The sequence below is a fragment of the Heliangelus exortis genome, chromosome 16, assembly GCF_036169615.1.
Source record: "Heliangelus exortis chromosome 16, bHelExo1.hap1, whole genome shotgun sequence".
In the NCBI taxonomy this organism is placed as follows: domain Eukaryota; kingdom Metazoa; phylum Chordata; class Aves; order Apodiformes; family Trochilidae; genus Heliangelus; species Heliangelus exortis.
In genome coordinates this window covers 8,507,706-8,524,995 of record NC_092437.1, presented here as the reverse complement: position 1 = coordinate 8,524,995, position 17,290 = coordinate 8,507,706, and the positions used below count along the sequence as shown (strand labels likewise).

The following is a 17,290-nucleotide window of genomic DNA, read 5'->3' as shown; positions in this document are numbered from 1 at the left end:
TAAAATGTGACCAAGCAAACCATGCTCCTAAAATGGTTCTAGCTGCTGCCTGGGAATGAGAGGATGCTTTAGCCCAGCATGCACAACCCCATCTCTCCTTCCCTGCCCTTCCCGGCTTTGTGGTACCCAAGTGGAGAAGAAAATGGATGAAAAAAATTTAAACGAAATTAAATAAACTTTTAAACCCTCTAAGCCAAATAAAAAGGGGCATGAATCTTTAATTGAAAAAATAAATAAATAAAGGTTAAGAGAAACACACAGCTGGAGAAAAGGCAGAAAAATACTAATTACCTTTCTTTTTGATTGCTTGGATCAAAGATCACAGTCATTCTTTTTCATATAATGTTTTGTATCCAGCTAAGGTGTGTATCTATCAGCTCTGAAAAAGATTTGCAAAACCATTTTTGAGAAAAAAAAAAGTAACTTTTGACCTATGTTGCAAGGCCAAATGTTACAGTTTTAAGCTACTCTTTCATTTTGTGGATTAATTTATTAAAAGGACATTTCAGCATATACAATACATAAGGCAGAACTTAACCGCTGACCTTTCTGTTTGCTCAGATCCAGCACTAGATTTTACTTTTTCCCCCCTCTTTTCTCAACTGATATTATCTAAAAATAAGTAGGCAAAAAATTACACTCCTAAAATTGATCACAAAACACATGCAAAATGCTGATAATTTGATCTGAGACTTCAGAGGCACAGGAGGCCCATGTGTCTTGTAAGTCAGGTCAAAGACTAGTCACTGCCTTTTGCAAAATTCAGTTATATGATCATCTTAGTGCTCCAAATAAAACATGACACATTTATGCCAGATCAAAATTAGTCCCTTTTAAATAAGAGATCTAACCACTGTGACTGTGTAAAGTAGACTTTGCCTTAATTGTAAAGAACAGGGAATATATGTGCAAAGAAATTTTAAGAGTTGCACTCTTTGCTTCAAACACAAATAAAGCGAATTTTTTTTCTCATAAATGGCAATATTTAAAATTTTCTTCTGTCTTATCTTTTTAGATCTCTGTTGAATTCATCAAGAAATCACTTGGTACTTCTGCAAAACTGGAAATGTAAAAAAAAAATTCGCAATATTAAGGAGAAAAAAGTGCTTCTTAAAAACTAAGTTAATTTGGAGTGCAAGATTCAGAAGTTTCTTTGCTGCTGGATTTTGAGTGACTATATATAGAAAAGAAATATTTTACTTGGCTCCCTAAGATTGTGAAGCCACGTATGGTACACTAGAACCTACCACTCAGTACACAGCGTGTTTTATATTCTGCATCCTGGAAAATCAGCTTCTGCAGATGCATGAAGAGCACCCAATTGACTGGTAAATAAAAACTTAGGTGTATCAGGCATAAACAGCTCAAACCCAACAAACTGTGTTGGGGAAAAATACAGAGGGGAGGGGATTGGGGCCAGGGGCTGTTTTATAGATCAACAGCAATGAAAGGATTCTTTCTGGAAAACGGAGACATGTAACTACTAAGAAGATCTTAGTTGTAAAGCTTTACTTGAATTATATGTCAAAAAAGGTTTTACTCTTTACTGAAATAATGCCAATAGACTGCACCCTGAAATTTTTCTTCCTTGTCCTGTTGATAATCTGTGTAATCTGTGTAAACTACAAACCTCTTCAATGCCATCCAGCCCTGCAGCAATCAGGTCATCTCCATTAATCAAGCAAACTCTTGGAAGATGTTACTGAAGTCAAACTAAGTGGCAATTCAAGTCCCATGATGTGTTTTTTTGCTATAATAGTTTCAATTGACTCAAAACCCATTGGCATCTTTCCATGAACTTAACATCGTAATATAGATGTCTAATGAAAAACAGAATCTAAATAAAATGCATATTTTTTGGCCAAAGCCTGTCCTGAAATCAGTATCTAAAATTCTTGTGATTCAGAGAATCTGGATTTCACTCATGAGAATTAACTATCCTCCCCTTTTATTTCAATACAGTTCCAGAGTGAGGTGCAGTATTAAAAAAATTAAATCTCTGGTATTATCCTACCCAAAATCTTTAACAGGAAGCTGGGTGTGCCTAAAAGAAAAGAGCAGAAAACAAGGACAGCATTTCTACTTAAAAAATCAAAATAAAACAAAATCAGTGTCCTGAATGCACTGTACATCAGAACTAGCAAGAAAGAAATACTCCAAATGCAAATATGTCTTTGACACTACTCTAGAAATGGCAAGGATTTTCTGAGTACTTTCATTACTGTCAGTGGCCTTCCAGAAAAGATCAACAGCCTTCCACTACGAAACAACAATGTTAAAACTGTCAGGAAAATGTGTGACCGAGTGGTTAAAGCAGAAGACTGGACAGTGGGACTCCAGAGCTTGGACCTCTGCTCTGCCACCATCTTTGCCCTATCATCTTGGCCAAACTCAAAGTATCCCTGAAGGACCAGGTTTTTTACAGGTTTGGTGTGAAATCTGTGGAAAGACTGTGCAGGTCATACTCAGGGAACTAAATAATACCTGCAAAGGTACCAGACAAAAGCCTGAAGTGATGATGACCTGCAGAGAATGAGCCTACACTGTGTGGATGTAGTAGAGGGCAGTAATTTTCCAAAGTCCCTACAGTGATGTTTCAAAGAGCTTTGATAGTTTACATGTCCAGCTACATAAAGCATGAGGTGCTGAGCTCACTTAGGCACCTAAAAAACCTAATACACAACAATTTAAATTAACAACCTAAAAGCTTTAAACCTATAAATGTCAGTCAATATTGGAGTGCTAAATACCTCTAAATTTTTTGTTGTATTTCTATTAGGAAACTAAGGCAACATAGGTACAGAGAGCATTTTCAAGACAATCACTTGTTCTGACTTTACTGTATAGCATCTGAAGTCAGGAGACTGAGGAACATCCCTCAGTTTTGGGCACACCTTGTCTTGGGAGACCACTTGTGAGTAGCTGCACAGATGCTCTCTCCACTGACTGTGTGGGAAGTCTGGGGTTGTCATCCCCAGACTGTTGGTAGGCTGAATAATTTCTTTCAGACAAGACAACCCTTTGCTCTTCTCTATTCATGCATTATCCTCAGACAGAAGTTGTTACTCTGCAGTTCCCTCCAGCCACGTTCTCCTCAGAGACACAAAGCCAAGTGACCAGTTATAAGGGTAGGAAAATATTTGTGAAACCTGTGCTGCTCTCCCTTAACTCCCTGCCCTACATGGAGCTGTTGGATGCCTGTCCTATTTGCCATGCATCACTTCAGCTTGTTACAACCTTGTAAATCAGTAATAAGTTGCAACTGAACCTGTAATTGTTTAGTAAAAAAAATCATTACACTTCCATGGCCAGAGGACTTTCACACAGTTAATCAGTCAAGAAAAGAACTGGGTGTTAACTGGTTATTTAATTTCCTAGAAGAGCAGTTTATTTAGGCCCTATAGCAAGAGGACTGAAATCTGAAGTGCAAATAGTAAAAGGGAGAATTATATTGCATACAAATGACACAATCTCCTAGAGAAACAGGTGCCAAATGCCCTAAAGTCAACTGAATGGCAGAATTCTAAGGCTGAGCAGGTGCCCTTCCTGGTGCTTTCTGTAATTTAATCCATTTGATCCAGGTTTGAATCTATCAGGAATCGATGAGTTAAGTTTTCTAGGCAACTTCTCCATTAACCAGGAAATTGGGGTTGTGTGACAGTGACACACACACGTGAGCTTTCTCATCCTGGGTTGTTGACTGGAAGAGCAAGAGAGCAATTTTTGCTCCAGAGTGGGATTTCCTGATTGCTTACTGCATTTTGGTATTCAGCACATCACATGGAGAGCCCCTGGGGCTCATCTACAGAGTCTGTTACACTGGTGTAAAAACCCTTAAATTAGAGGATTTGCATCTTAGTCACAAGGGGAAGAGGCACCCCATCATACTGGGGTGTTTCCTTAATTCTCATTTTCAGAACCCCTTTCTGCCCAGTCCAGAGCACTACACATACTGAAACTGAACCATAGGGGTGCTCAGGGTGGCACCCAGTGCCAGGCACTATCTTACTCACTGATTACTTGACTGGCTCTGAATACTAATGCTGAAATTGCCAAGAACTACGTGAATATGAAAGAAAAGCCCTTGTATTAATTGAATTTACTATGATAAATACCCTGTTTATTTATGAGGGAAACCTTTTAAATCCGTTGTCATCACACAAAAGGCATAAAGGGACTGCAAAAAGATGCAATAGCTTTGTGCAGTTCTACGAGTGTCAGCAGCCACTTTGGGAAGTGTACCTTGGAACTGGAAAACTAGATCAGCCTGGGCGTGATGAGGAACTCCAGGCCACCATGGATTTGGTTTGTAGTAGCTTTCCATAACAAAGTCTTTTTTTAACTGACTTTCTTTCTGCTCACATATATTTAGATATGACTTTCAATCTGCAGTACTCTGATGCCAGATAGTTTTGGCTGAAATTGTAAGGGAAGGGACACATGTTTGTTTGAGTCATGCAGTTGGCTCTCTCTTGTTGAGAGTTAGCAACTTACTGAGAAAAAATGAAGTTTGTATTTAGTTTTAGTTAACATGAACCGAGACCAAATATTTCAAGTAGAATATGCATATAATAAATAAATACACAAAAATTTATACGAGAAGGGGATGGAGTTCATTTTCTTAAACCACATTAACTGGATAAACCAATAAAGAAATACTAGGCTGACACTACAGCTTAAGAAACACGATTTTTTCACTCCTAACTCTTGATCTAACTCAGCTGCAGCTGCTACAGAGCACAAGGGTGAACTGTGCTCATATCTATTTTCATGTGCGTGGTTTGGACCTTATGAATTTGCTACTTAACTGCTGAGAGCAGCAGTGCCATTTGGTATGAAGACATACTTCTTTTAGATTAAAAACAGCAAAACCAAAGGAGGTTGGTGCTGATTTTTTTCCTACAGTAGCTTGCACCTCATGGTTTAAAAGCTAATGAAACTGGTAATAAATACCACAATGCCTCTAAAATAGTAACTGCTGTCAGGAAAAGCACACAAGAGATAGCACTATTTATCCACATGTCACCTTGCAACTTCATCATTCTCCTAGACTTAATGTATTTACTAAGAGGTGATATGAGTCATCCAGAGAAGTGTTTCAAAAATAGAGAGAAAAAAGAGAATGGATGGGAGAAAGCTATTATTTTACAGGAAATAATTGGGGGGGGGAGGAACCGAAGAACAGTTACAGCACACTCAGCATTAGCTGAAAGTAACAAGAATAGGCAATACTGCTGCTTCCTTCATTTCTGTCACAAAACAGAACTAGCAGAACAAATATTGAACTGAGGGGAAACAAACCATTTAACAAATATTTAATTAAGGGGAAACAAACCATATTATCGTTCCCGTTAGGCAGTTTTGCAGGGGATGAACAGTCAATAATGTAATATATTTTCTTCCCTTGAGCACTGGCGCTTACGTCTATTAATCCACAAAAATATTTACTGGCTCTGATTCTCTGGCATCTTATCTTCTGCTGTGTCTTAACTTCGCACGCGTCCCCGCTGAAGGGCTTGTGGGTTCTTGCAGAACTCAGGCCTCTCCAGCAAACTGGGTTTCCCTCTGAACATGTCTGAACGGAATATTGAGCCTGGTCCTCATGCAAAAAGAGCCAGCAGAAAATCCCTGTCCCAAAGGGAAGATACAAGTGGCCTAAGAACAATTTTGCCAGAGAAACCAAGCACTCCCCTGGAACAGGCATACAAATGGCCTTCTGCTTGCAATTACTCTGCTTTCACACACAACTTGGGAACAGAGAGCACAAAGAAGGCATATGTTTCTTATGTGCCTTATTTTCAAGAGGATTATGGGCAGTAGGTGCACCGTTCATAGCGAAAACGCTGAGCGCAGAACACATGAAATCACTTTTGCACACAGATTATTTCTTTATCACAACTCCACATCCTTCAGCAAATCCATGTTTTTGGCCAGATCCTTCCCTGCTTTGCGTTAGGCTTGGAATGGCAAATGCTGTGGCAGGAGCCCTGGTATCAGGATCTGCTCCTGCAGGCAACAGGAAGGGATCAGCACCACTACAAATGTCTGAGGGGTCTTAGCAATCAGAGTCCGGGACAGCTGAGCACCCAACTTTGGGGCTACAGTTATGAGTCCCGAATCAGCTGGAAGAAATCCAGGCCATTAAATATTTGAGTGGTTACTGACACAGTGTTCACATCTAACGATGTCAAGGAGGTGCCACATATAAGATACTGTGTGTCTGCTCACATCCATCTATTTGCTTTTATTCTGCACTTTAAGTCCTTTGAGGCAGGAACTGCCTTTTTAACTTCAGAGCCAACACAGCATCTGCCAGATTGGAGTTCTCATCTGTGCAGGGGTTTAAAATATAAAATAATGTAATAATAAAAAGACTACATAATAGTAGAGTATATGTATAATTCAGAGACCATTATGAGCAGAGAGAACTAATTATAAAGGACATCTATAACTAGAAAATGGAGTGCAAAAGACCATGGGGAACAGATCCTGTAACTGACTTGGCATTTCACCTCAAGGCCACCAACACCTGTCAATAGATGGCTTGAGAGAGTAAGAAAAAGATACATGCATCATCCAAAGATTTCAAACTTTGAGGGAAGGGCACAAATGAGAAACCTTTTGATCTCCACATGAAAAGAAAAGGGGGTGATATAAATTACCAGTAATAAAGCAAACTCCCTGATGCCCCATAGCTGTTGAGGTGACTGTCTTCAGCTGAAGTACAGCCAGCACTACTGAGGTTGGGCAATTCCCAACCTCGCCACAATAGCAATAACCTACATTTGTTTAAAAATTAGCCCTCAATTATTTGCAGACCTCCCATCCCAGTTCCAGATCAAGATGTAGGAACAACCACCCAAAGAGACTGCCCTAAGGAATTCTTTCTGGGAGTTAATGATGAACCATCCCAAATTTTCCAGCTGTGAGGTCTGAGAGCAGAAGGTGAAATACCACACTTATTGCAGCATCTCAGGGGCCTGCTGCAAGACACTGCAAGTACCTAGCAAGACCATCCTAATCACTCCCAAGTTCTCATCAGCTCTATGACAACATTCTCCGTTACACAGGGGTTTGCACAGCCAGCTCAACAGCTCTACATTTCTAACTCATACTGAACCTATTACGTTGCATTTAAGCACCCATTGCTACATTTCCTGGGCAAATTCCAGCCAAACAATGAAGGCTTTGGAATCTCATTGTGATGAAACATTCTCTTGCCTAAAATAAAGATAAAATTTGCTTACGTTTACTATGATCTCATCTGACTACAGAACACACTCAGAAGCAATTGGCAGGCTGTCCCCTCAGCTAGCAACACAGATTGAATGGGAATACTGTTTGTCCTGCAGTTGGGGAACCAGCCACAGACAGCTGGAAAACACAGTAGCAGCAAAGCTGAAGGCCAAGATCACCATAACTCTTTCTGAACAGTCTCAGAAGGAGAATGACTGCCAACATGAATGAAATGCCCCAGCTAACACACACAGCATAATGAAACATATGAAGCCACTGGATGTCTTCTGTAAGACCAGATTTTTAAAGGTATTTTGGTAGCTGACTCAATCACTGTGGATTAGACATCTATCCACTCCTTAAAAAATCAAACCCACACAGAGTCAAGAATGCACCACCCTGCAGAATCTGGCTCAGATGGTACCCAACATCTCCCTGACAAAAATGGAACAAGTGTTGGGGAACACCAAGCTAGGATGGCCTATGACAGAAGTGGGGGTTCTGGAAGTTCTGGAAGTCCTGAAGCTCAGAGAATTGGCTGTGGGCTGTAGCATGTGCTGCAGAGCCCATCCCAGGCAGCATCCCCAGCACTGCAGGACTGCCTGGCAGTGAGTGTGGGTGCAACACTTCAAACAAGGCTGGAATTACTCAGTGGCCACGGCATTGCTGCACCCGGCAGCAGCAGAACAAGCAGGTGCCTGGCAGAGGGGTGGGAATATTCCAGGTACTACAAAAATGTCACATCAAGAGACTTAAAAAAGAAAGTAACATACTGGTGAGCCAAGAAGTTAAAATGCATTCAGGTTTAAGTGGGTGGCTAGGCCATGGTGACTTCAGAGCAGGCTCATTGTGGGTGCTGGGAGAGGGTAGAAGGACTATTATAGAAGTGAAAACTCCCCCATTTTGTGCTGGCAGTGACTCGTGACCTTGGGAGAGCCTTGTCAGGCAGATCTCACAGCCAAGCCAGCAGCCAATATCCATGCAGGGCCCTTCAGCAGAGAGGGTGGGAGCACACTCTACCCTGGCTGTGTCATGGGTCACATAAATGGGGCTTTTCTCTCAGGGGGTGCCCCTAACATCACTGTAATCAACACTAAAAATAATAGCACAGTTTATAGTTGGTCTGGAAATCACCACTGCAAATAACAACAGTCAGCAGGATCTCCAGAACTGGTTTGGTCACTGCTGACCCCAGATGACATCTGAAGGATGATCAGGATGGAGAGGGCTGAAGACTTTTGGCCACAAAGCCAGAGGCAATTTTTATGGTTCAAGATGGTAACCATTTCCAGCAAGCACCCTCCCCCTTCTCATTACCTGTGCCAGGTGCCCCAGAAACATCCCCCAGTTGCATTTCTTCTTCACCCAGTTGTGCAAGGTGCTCAGCCTGACCATGCTGCTGCATGGGGGACAAAAGGCAACATGCTTGGTTTGGGCTGCTTTTTTTTTTTTTTTTTTTTTTCCTTGATTCAGAAATGTCATCTGCATCCAGCTGTTAGTATTTTGGAAATCTGCTGGGCTTTGTTTTCCTCATGTGGTTCAAGTGTGGCTGATGCTCCAGCTGCAAAGCCCTTGGCAAACAGGGAGCATGCTTTAAAGCAACTGTACATGAAAGCACATGTCCTGGCCAGCACCTTCTCTCCTGGGAGCACCCTGGGGCTCCCCTTGGGTCCTGGGAGCAGCCTTCTCGTCACTCTAATGGGAACAGTGCTCTACTCCACTGCAACCACACCGGATGAGAGTGTGGTGATCAGGAACTGCACAAATAAGTAACTATCAACTGACGTGGCAGAGAAAATATTTTAGTTACAGCCAACAGCATCCTGACCTCAGCTTCTGCTTCTTCTGAAAGCATGGCAATGCTCAAGCCTCAAACTGCAGCATAATAAACATACTGTAAAGTGATAAAACTTCAAAAACACTAAGGCGGTGCTAGCCACTTTAAGGTTTTTTGCCTTTTTGTAGAGTTTTTGTTTTTTAAAATCCCATATTGTCATAAGTATAATCTATGTTATCTGAGGGGAAAAAAAAAAAAAGGACCATGATTCAGAACCAGAGAAGGTTATCCATGAATCCACGAATGAGGGTAATGTACCCTTTCCTTCCATAATGCTTCTCACATGCCTGGTTCAGTTGCCTGCTCTCTCTTTCAGCCACAATAATTCCCTCATCTTTTGCCCTACCCCAGAGCAGACACCTCTGCTGGAGCCACAGAACGGATGGATCCAGAGTGCCTTGAAAGGGCAGGAGGGATTTCAGCAGGTTATGAGGAGGTGGGGGCTTGCTGAGACTGATTTCCAACAATGGGGGTGGGTTATATGTGCAAAAACATGGTGATTAAACAAAGTTAAGGGACAAGGTTTTATTAGTTAAATAATTCTTCCACTTGACAGCTGAATCCCAAGTCCCACATTTTTAGCCACCTAACTCTAATTCCAGTCTCAGTCAATCAGTGACAAGCACAAAACCATCCATTACTGAATAGTCAGATAAACACAAACCACCACAAAATGCAGCTGATCACATAACTGGTCCTTACATACCTCTCCCTCCCAAGTAATCATGGAAACAACATTGGGTGATTAATAACCCCTGATGATTATATTTACCAAGTAAGCTATAAAAGAAAGTATAAGTGATAGAAAAGTGTAGTTGCTGCAGCAGAGGCTCTCAGTGACATGCAGATGGGTGCTTTCCCAGCAGCTATAGGACTGTCCCCAGAGGCAGTGACACTGCAGGGCCATGCTCCTGCAACATAAAGCCTCTGCCTGCCCAAAGCCTCAGGGAAAAAAAAAGCCTCAGGTAGATAAATTCATCTTTAGAGAAACCCTAACTCCAGCAGATGATAACCACAAAGTAGCTGAGGTTAATGAAAGAAAAAAAATATCTAATGTGAGCTGGCTATAAGGTCACTAGACCAGTAAAGAAGGGATTACTCTAATTTCCCTTTTACCTGGAAAGAAAAATAAACTGAAAAAAACCATAATGACCCTACCACCTCTTTAAAGGGTTGGAAAAAACCTGTCTGAGAAGGGAGATAGTTGAAAACACCTCCCTGAACATGTGCTGTTTTCCATCCCCCCATAAGCAAACCTTGGTGTGTCTTTCACCAGGGCTGGCCTGGATGCAGGCACTGCACAGCACGGCAGAGGCGGGGCAGGGAGCAAGAGGAGTGAAGTTTGCAGTGCTGTCCAGAAGATGAAAAACACTACTGCTGTTTATAGAGGGAAACCCAATTCGTCAGCCCAAATGAATTCCTGTGCTAATCCATGCAGGCTTCATGTTTTCCACCAGCCCCAGCCACTGTAAAGGCTATCTTTAGGAGGCACAGTGTGTTTGGAAGGGAGCAGCTGGAAAGAGGGGACGTTTATGCCAGCTTGGAAGGCTTTCTGGTATGGAAAAAGAGGAATGCTCTCTTGGGTCTCCCCACAAAATTAAAGCATCTTCATCCAGAGGAAAACGATGCCAAGCACAACAAACAAAAGAGGCTTTCCCCAACTCTCCTGGGCAGCCTCACTCCAGGGTTCACAATGGTTTCCATAGAACTTATTTTGCTATCATAACAAATTCAACCTATCCAGGCGTGATGGTGCACACTGTTTTCTAAAGACAAGAAAATTAATTTCCTCACTTACTTGCCTGCTAAAGCATTTTTGTCTAGGTGCCACAGTCAGGGAGTCCCCAGATGACTACTGCATCTGCCTGTCAGCTGAATGCAGCATACACCTTGAAAAGAAAAATCCTCGAGAGGTTTTGGTCTGTGCACACTGCGTGATGGGCGTCACTCTGCTGCAGAGGAGGGGGGACAGGGTGCCCTTGGCTCATCACTCTCTCAGTCCTCAGCCTCTGATCCTCCCAAGCTGAGCTGGCCTCAGCACAGCCTGGCTGTATGCAGCAACCCGAGCTCCCTGTACTAAGCCATCCATCAGCTGCGTGCATCTCTCACTGCATACAGGAGAGGAAATGAACGTCTTGGTACAAGGACCACACTCTGTTGAAATGCTTGTAAATACTACACTCCAACTGTGATTATTGGCCTAGGTTATTTGTGTGGCTGGGGCATGCTCCCCAGGAATGAGAGCTGCACTGGAATGTCACACGTGGAGAGGTTTCTTCCAGCTTTTCTGCAGAGACTCTCGCACTCAACAGTGGTTTTTGGAAAGCAGAGATATTCTTCTGCATAACAGAAAAAGCACATAATGCTACATCTAAATGAAGATCAGCATCAGAAAAGCCTGAATTTTTGGGAAGTGTTAACCTTGATCTAAAACTTGCACTAGTTTTTAAGATGGGAAGACCTATGAAACATCATCACATATAAAATAAAGCTCCAAAGATATTAATTTCTAAAACAGATGCAATGTTAATTTTGTGTGTTTTCTGTTCTACTAGTGGCTGATAAAATTTATATTAAAGAAGGATATGTGTTAAAATAAATGGTATATTTTTTTAAAAGGAAACATATCTGAAATCATAGATTCAAGGACGTAAAGAATTGCTCTCATGTCACCCACCCTCCCTGGCTGAAAATCTCACCCCAGGGTTTGTCTGCTGGAAATCAGTATCTGATGTGTTCCAAGGAAGAAAAGAGTATCCCATTCAGAGCAAATGCATGTGTGTGGAGAAGAAACCAGACAAGAAAAAATTATTCTTAAGGAAAAAAAGACCCACAAAACACAATTAATTAATTAATTAATGTATGCAATTAAAATATACAGTTTCTAAAAGTCCTCCTCTGATTTGCCTCAGTTCTGGTCCTTTGCAAAGGCTCCAACCTTTGCAAACATTTTTTTTTTTTTTTACCAAAATTATAATTAGTTCATATCCAGTGAGCTGGACTGAGAGACTTGCCCAAGTCCTAAGGACAGCTTCCTAGGCTGATGACCATTCACTTACAGAAATGCTGAGCCTTACTTTTAATTGGCTTTGGCAGACCTGTGAAATGTAATGAAAGCAGGGGTCCTGTGTGCCCCAGCAGTGCCCCTAAGCCCCTAAGGCTGAGCTGGCTGGATGTACCCCAACCACACAGACACAGAGCCTCTGAGGGCAGGTGCCTTTCAAAGCTGAGACCTTCACAAACACTTTTGGAAAAGAGCCCTGCTGCCTCCTGGTAAGAAACACAAACCCCAAAGCAGGCTGGTGAGGACCCAGCACAAACTCTGGGAGGTATCTGACCATAAAGAGAATGCAATATCTGGTACATCATTCATCTCCCTCTGACCTTGTGGTTACTGAGTCTCCTGGAACTGAGGTCTGACAAAATAACTTATGCTGTGTTGCTCATAATGACAGATAGTTAACCCAGGGAGGTTTAACTGCCACAGTACTTTCACCATTGACCCCATACTTCTAAAATGCCCCCCTTCATTTAGTAATTATCATTCTTTCCAAAGAAACTTAGAAACCACCTAAATAAACCACCATCGATTGAGACATTGCAAATGTCATAAGATTCATTCATGTGCCTCACTATTTGTCCTACATTTGACTCAATTCATTCACAGATGATGAAGTCATTCATCATTAAGAAACCAACCACACCACAATTTGGGAATCTTTGACTAGACTCCCCTGGCAGAGATGATCAGAAGGAATTATTGCAAACTCACACTCCTCTAATTTACTGATGCTTTAGCCCTCCCCCAAATTATTTTCTGAACATTAAAAGCAAAGATTTGGACTCCTTGCACAAAGGCACAGCAAGTCAACACATAAGCACTGAAAACCAACTAAACTACGCTGTCACTTTGCTGTGATATCACCCAGCTATTTCTTCAAAGCCTCAAGGTTTTCTGGTCATGCAGAGCAACTGCTTCAGTGCACAAACAGGTCTGACACACAACTGCCACACTGCCAGCACCCTCCCACCACCCACGGGTCAAGGGATGACCAAATGCACACAGCTGGGCAGAAGCAAAGCACAGTCTGCTTTGACCTTTACTTCCACACCTGACAATTATCCATGAGGAAAAACTGTCCCTCAGATGCAAACCTATCACTCACTCCAGTGTCCAGAAGTCACTAAGACCTTCTCACTCAATCTAGTTCAACAACGATTTAATTCTAAAGAAATTGTGTTTGTTCAGCTGAGGGCAGAATTTAGCCTGTGTTTTGGAGTGCCAAGTTTCCAAATTAAAAACCAAAAAAAGGACATGGCTTGATTAAAATAGGAACTGTGTGGATTAGGAGAACCTGCACAAAGATGGAGAGTATTAAACCAGTTTCTCACCAAGTGAATTAGTGTTGCTTTGCTGATTCACATGGGCATCACTGTTGAATCCTTTGATCCCAGTGTTTTTATTCTAGTTAACAGTAGCTGAAGATTTAACTCTTTTATACCTAAGTCAGGTATAGAAACCAAGTTTTCAAAGTCATTATTATGAGATCACTAATCATGTGAATACAGAGAGATCAGAATTTTAATTGCTGAATAGATTGCAGTATTTCTAGTAGAAGTGCTCTTAAACTGGAGAATAATAATATTTGCAATGTTGGGAGTACTTGGATTTAGGGGTTTGTGCATAGCTCTTTTAGAGAGAGGATCCATCTGTGAAATTTACAGCTGGATCTATGCCCAAATTTCTGTGCTTGCAAAACTGAAGCATGAGGACTTGGAGTGATGACTCATTTTAGGTTGGCTTTTAACCTTCTTCTGATTTCTTCTTGGTAAACTTAAAAAAAGTTATGCTACAAAATGAGAAAAAGTGTGCACATTTATTGAAAAATTCAAAATAGGAGCTAATATATTGAAAGATAGCTTTATGGTCTTCAAGCATTTGCTGGTTTTCTCCTATTTTTGACCTGCTGGCACAGCTACAGATGTGCTGTTTGTTTCTCAAATCAGAAAAGTATGAGTGACCTGCTAGGCCATCTAGTACCTCTTGTAGCCAACGTAGCATTGTCTTCTTGTACATTTGTCCAGTCTGCTTTTAAAATTCCTCTAAAAACATATTGTATCCAAATTAGAGCACAGAAGTCTTGGAAATGGTGAGTAGGCAACACTATAAAAGGATCACAAGGCCATAAGGCCAGCTTCTGCCACACAGACAAGTGGCTTGCACTATTTAGAGTTCATGTAAGAAAACTTCAATTTTTGATGGAAAATGCAGATTATTCATCCTAAATTATTTACTGTTAACTTTTAAATTATAATAATAAGAAGAACAACATCTATATTAATAAGAAACGAAGTATGAAAAGCAGGTGGAAGAAAAACTTAGTTTAAACTAATCATCTATAGTTTTTCATTCTTGTGAGAAAAGATCTATGCAGACAAAAAGCACCCCATCAACTATCCATGGTCCCTGGCAGGATATGACCTTAACTGAAAAAGTTCTGTTTCTGTGAATAATGCTGAGAATCCAGCCATTTTTCTATAGTAGTCTTTACAACTGGCTTTCAGTTTGTACCATACATAGTCTGTATAACTTTAAGATGATTATTCTTGCCAGGCATTTTATTTCACAATAGTTAAAGAAATGTTCAGATGTTGTTCAAGTTTCTCAAAGCAGCAAGGCTCTTTGCAGCTGCTTGCAACATTTCACAAGTGTTCTAAAGTGACTCTGCCTTTCCACTAGAGCCTTTGCAGCAGGAGCTGAATCCTTCCATGCTTAGATTGCACTTTAAAAGCAAAAAAGACCCCCACCCTCTCCCTATCTTTGCACACTCTTACCAGCAACTCAGTTTGTAACACATGAAACTGAAGAGCAGCAATGCCAAACCCAGGCATTCAGGGTTCATGAGTCAGGCCTCTAATAATAATGAGATTGATTTTAAAATCATGCGATCAACACTCCGCCCCCAAAGTTGCATCATTTTTGTCTGCCTGGATTTTGAAAGACCAAAACATCAAGGTTCATATTTTTAATGTTTTGCTTTTTCTTGGATTGGACTTGAAAAGATCACCATGAAAAAAATAACTCTCATATTTTGCTGCAGTCATCTTGCACAGGCACTTTGCAATTGCTATAAATATTCCAAGACTCACAATATAACTGCAAAGAATTAGTAAAAACTTGAACTTGCATGTGGATATAAGCTTACATAATTGTGCTAATTTTAAAGGGGAGATAACAAGATAAGCTGAGAGGATGAATACATCCCTAGCTACATATATAGCTTTCAGGGAGGATACAAGTCCTGTCAGCAAAGCATCTTTCTAATAAATTATTCCAGAACATTGCATCAGCTTTGCTGGAAGTTACTAACACTAGGATTCATTTTGAGGTGGTCAACATACAAAGCAAGCAGACTGAGCTCATGGAATTACTGCCCATGTGAAAATTCCTTATATTAAATTTGTTGTATCTACCCTTACCAGTTTATCCAGATTAGCAGCACTGGCACTGCTGGTGAAAGTCTTCTTCCAGTGCAGACACAGTCACCCCAATACAAAAGCTTTTCAGTGAAACAGCTGGTGGTGGTTCCCTGACCTGGCATCAGCTGTGCTGATTCCAGCATTTTTACACCAACAGAGCTGTGTCTATACACGGGCTTTTACCATAATAGCTGTGTTAGCAAAAAAACCCAAAACAACCAAAAACAAAAAAACCCAAAAAAAACCAACCAAAACTCAACCCCCTTAACCAGCACAGTTACGTGGTAGGCTGCCTAAGTGTAAAACAAGCCTTGTTAAGGGTTTCCAGAGGGGGCTTCTCTAGTTCAATGCAAAATGGTGAATTTGGATCTAGAAGGAGTTAACCCCCTTTTCTTGCTTAACACCCTTTTGTTATAAACCATTTCCTACCCACACATTTTGTGTTCTGACCTCCAAATACCCCCTTTTTAACAAACACAGTTAAAACAATTACAATGCTGAGTGAACTGAGAGCATGCCTGTGGAAAACACCCTGTGTCACCCTGAACAGGCAAGGTGACCACTGATTCATTTTCCTTGCATCCTATAATTGCTCATACAACAACTTTACTCTCTCCAGACTTTGCTCTAAGAAATGAGGCTGTTTCTAATAGGCATAGCTGTTCTTGGTGGCAGTGCATTACTTGCCAGCAATCAAACATTCACTTCTAGAAAACAAGTAATTTTACATAAATACATACAGTATGAAAGGACTGAGTCTGGTGAAAAGACAGGAAAAGGAGGGAGTAATTTTGCCAGCCCCTCCCTTTAGTGCAACTCATGTTTTAACAACTTACAGCATAGCCAGTACTGCCCCAGCTACTACACACGCAGGTGACAGCTTCATGTGCCTTTGGTTTGCAAAGCTCTATGCAAGGGATGAGGCTGTGGGATCCTGGCAGTTTGGGACCCCCTTCACAAGTTAAAAGTTTTATGAGTGCCTTTGCATCAGCTCGAGCAAGTCACTTAAAAACTCTCTGTCTCACTTCACCCATCTGTAAGAGTTGGGGAAAAGCTTGTCTGCTGCTTTCTGCAGTGGAATTATTTTAATTCATTACCGTTTCTCTGCACTGGATGAATAGTGTCACTGGACTGAAAAATGTTATTGTTGTTATGCCTTTAAATTGAAAGTGGATTGAAAAAATAAATGTATGGTCTACTTTGGCAGATGTCTTCCAACAGATGGGTGTCTATGGTCTTCTTTATAAGAGCTGTCTGCTCTCTGTGATTCAGACCGTCTAAAGAATGCCATGAGCATGGAGTAAATGGACAGCAAGTCTGGGAAAGGACTTTATTGTGGTTTAGAAGCTTTCAATTCCCAACTGCATGAACAAGCTCTTTTTTTTCAAGCAACTCTCTGCCAGGATTTCAAAACTATCACTGAAAATCGCTTGGTGCCTTCTGAAAACTGAGTGCTTCTGCTGATAACAGTCCACTGGTTTAGCCTTCAAACAGTGGCCTTCCTTCCACCAGCAAATCACTAGAATTGGGGGTTACTGTCTTGGTGCATCAGTTGGCAGAGGGACCCTGTCCACTGAGGCACCAAGAGAGGGCTCACGTACCCATCCTGCAGTGTCAGTTCTTGGCGGCGGTGCCCGTGGTCTCCTAATGGAGCCTGCATGTTCTTTTGAACAGGAAACGCTTTGAAACCCAGCTTGCCTGTGGGCACTTACTGCACCAATTAAAGATTCCTGAGCT

The 17,290-nt window shown here is 41.4% G+C and overlaps 1 protein-coding gene and 1 long non-coding RNA gene across 5 annotated transcripts in view; one reads left to right on the top strand and one right to left on the bottom strand.

Annotated features, from left to right (window-relative positions):
• The window catches only part of LOC139803674 (uncharacterized), a 112,790-nt gene extending 110,924 nt beyond the window's left edge, over positions 1 to 1,866 (top strand). For both annotated transcript variants that reach the window (XR_011729106.1, XR_011729107.1), the window contains one exon: positions 1,016 to 1,866. This is a non-coding gene — a long non-coding RNA (uncharacterized lncRNA). The remainder of the gene's footprint in view (positions 1 to 1,015) is intronic.
• The window catches only part of NFATC2 (nuclear factor of activated T cells 2), a 94,347-nt gene that overhangs the window by 10,023 nt on the left and 67,034 nt on the right, over positions 1 to 17,290 (bottom strand). The window contains exon 10 of one of the 3 annotated variants that reach the window (XM_071760010.1): positions 292 to 379. The exons of the other annotated variants lie outside the window; for them this stretch is intronic. Coding sequence (XP_071616111.1) covers positions 336 to 379 — 44 coding nt within the window. The 3' untranslated portion in view covers positions 292 to 335. The remainder of the gene's footprint in view (positions 1 to 291; positions 380 to 17,290) is intronic. 3 annotated transcript variants of the gene reach the window in all.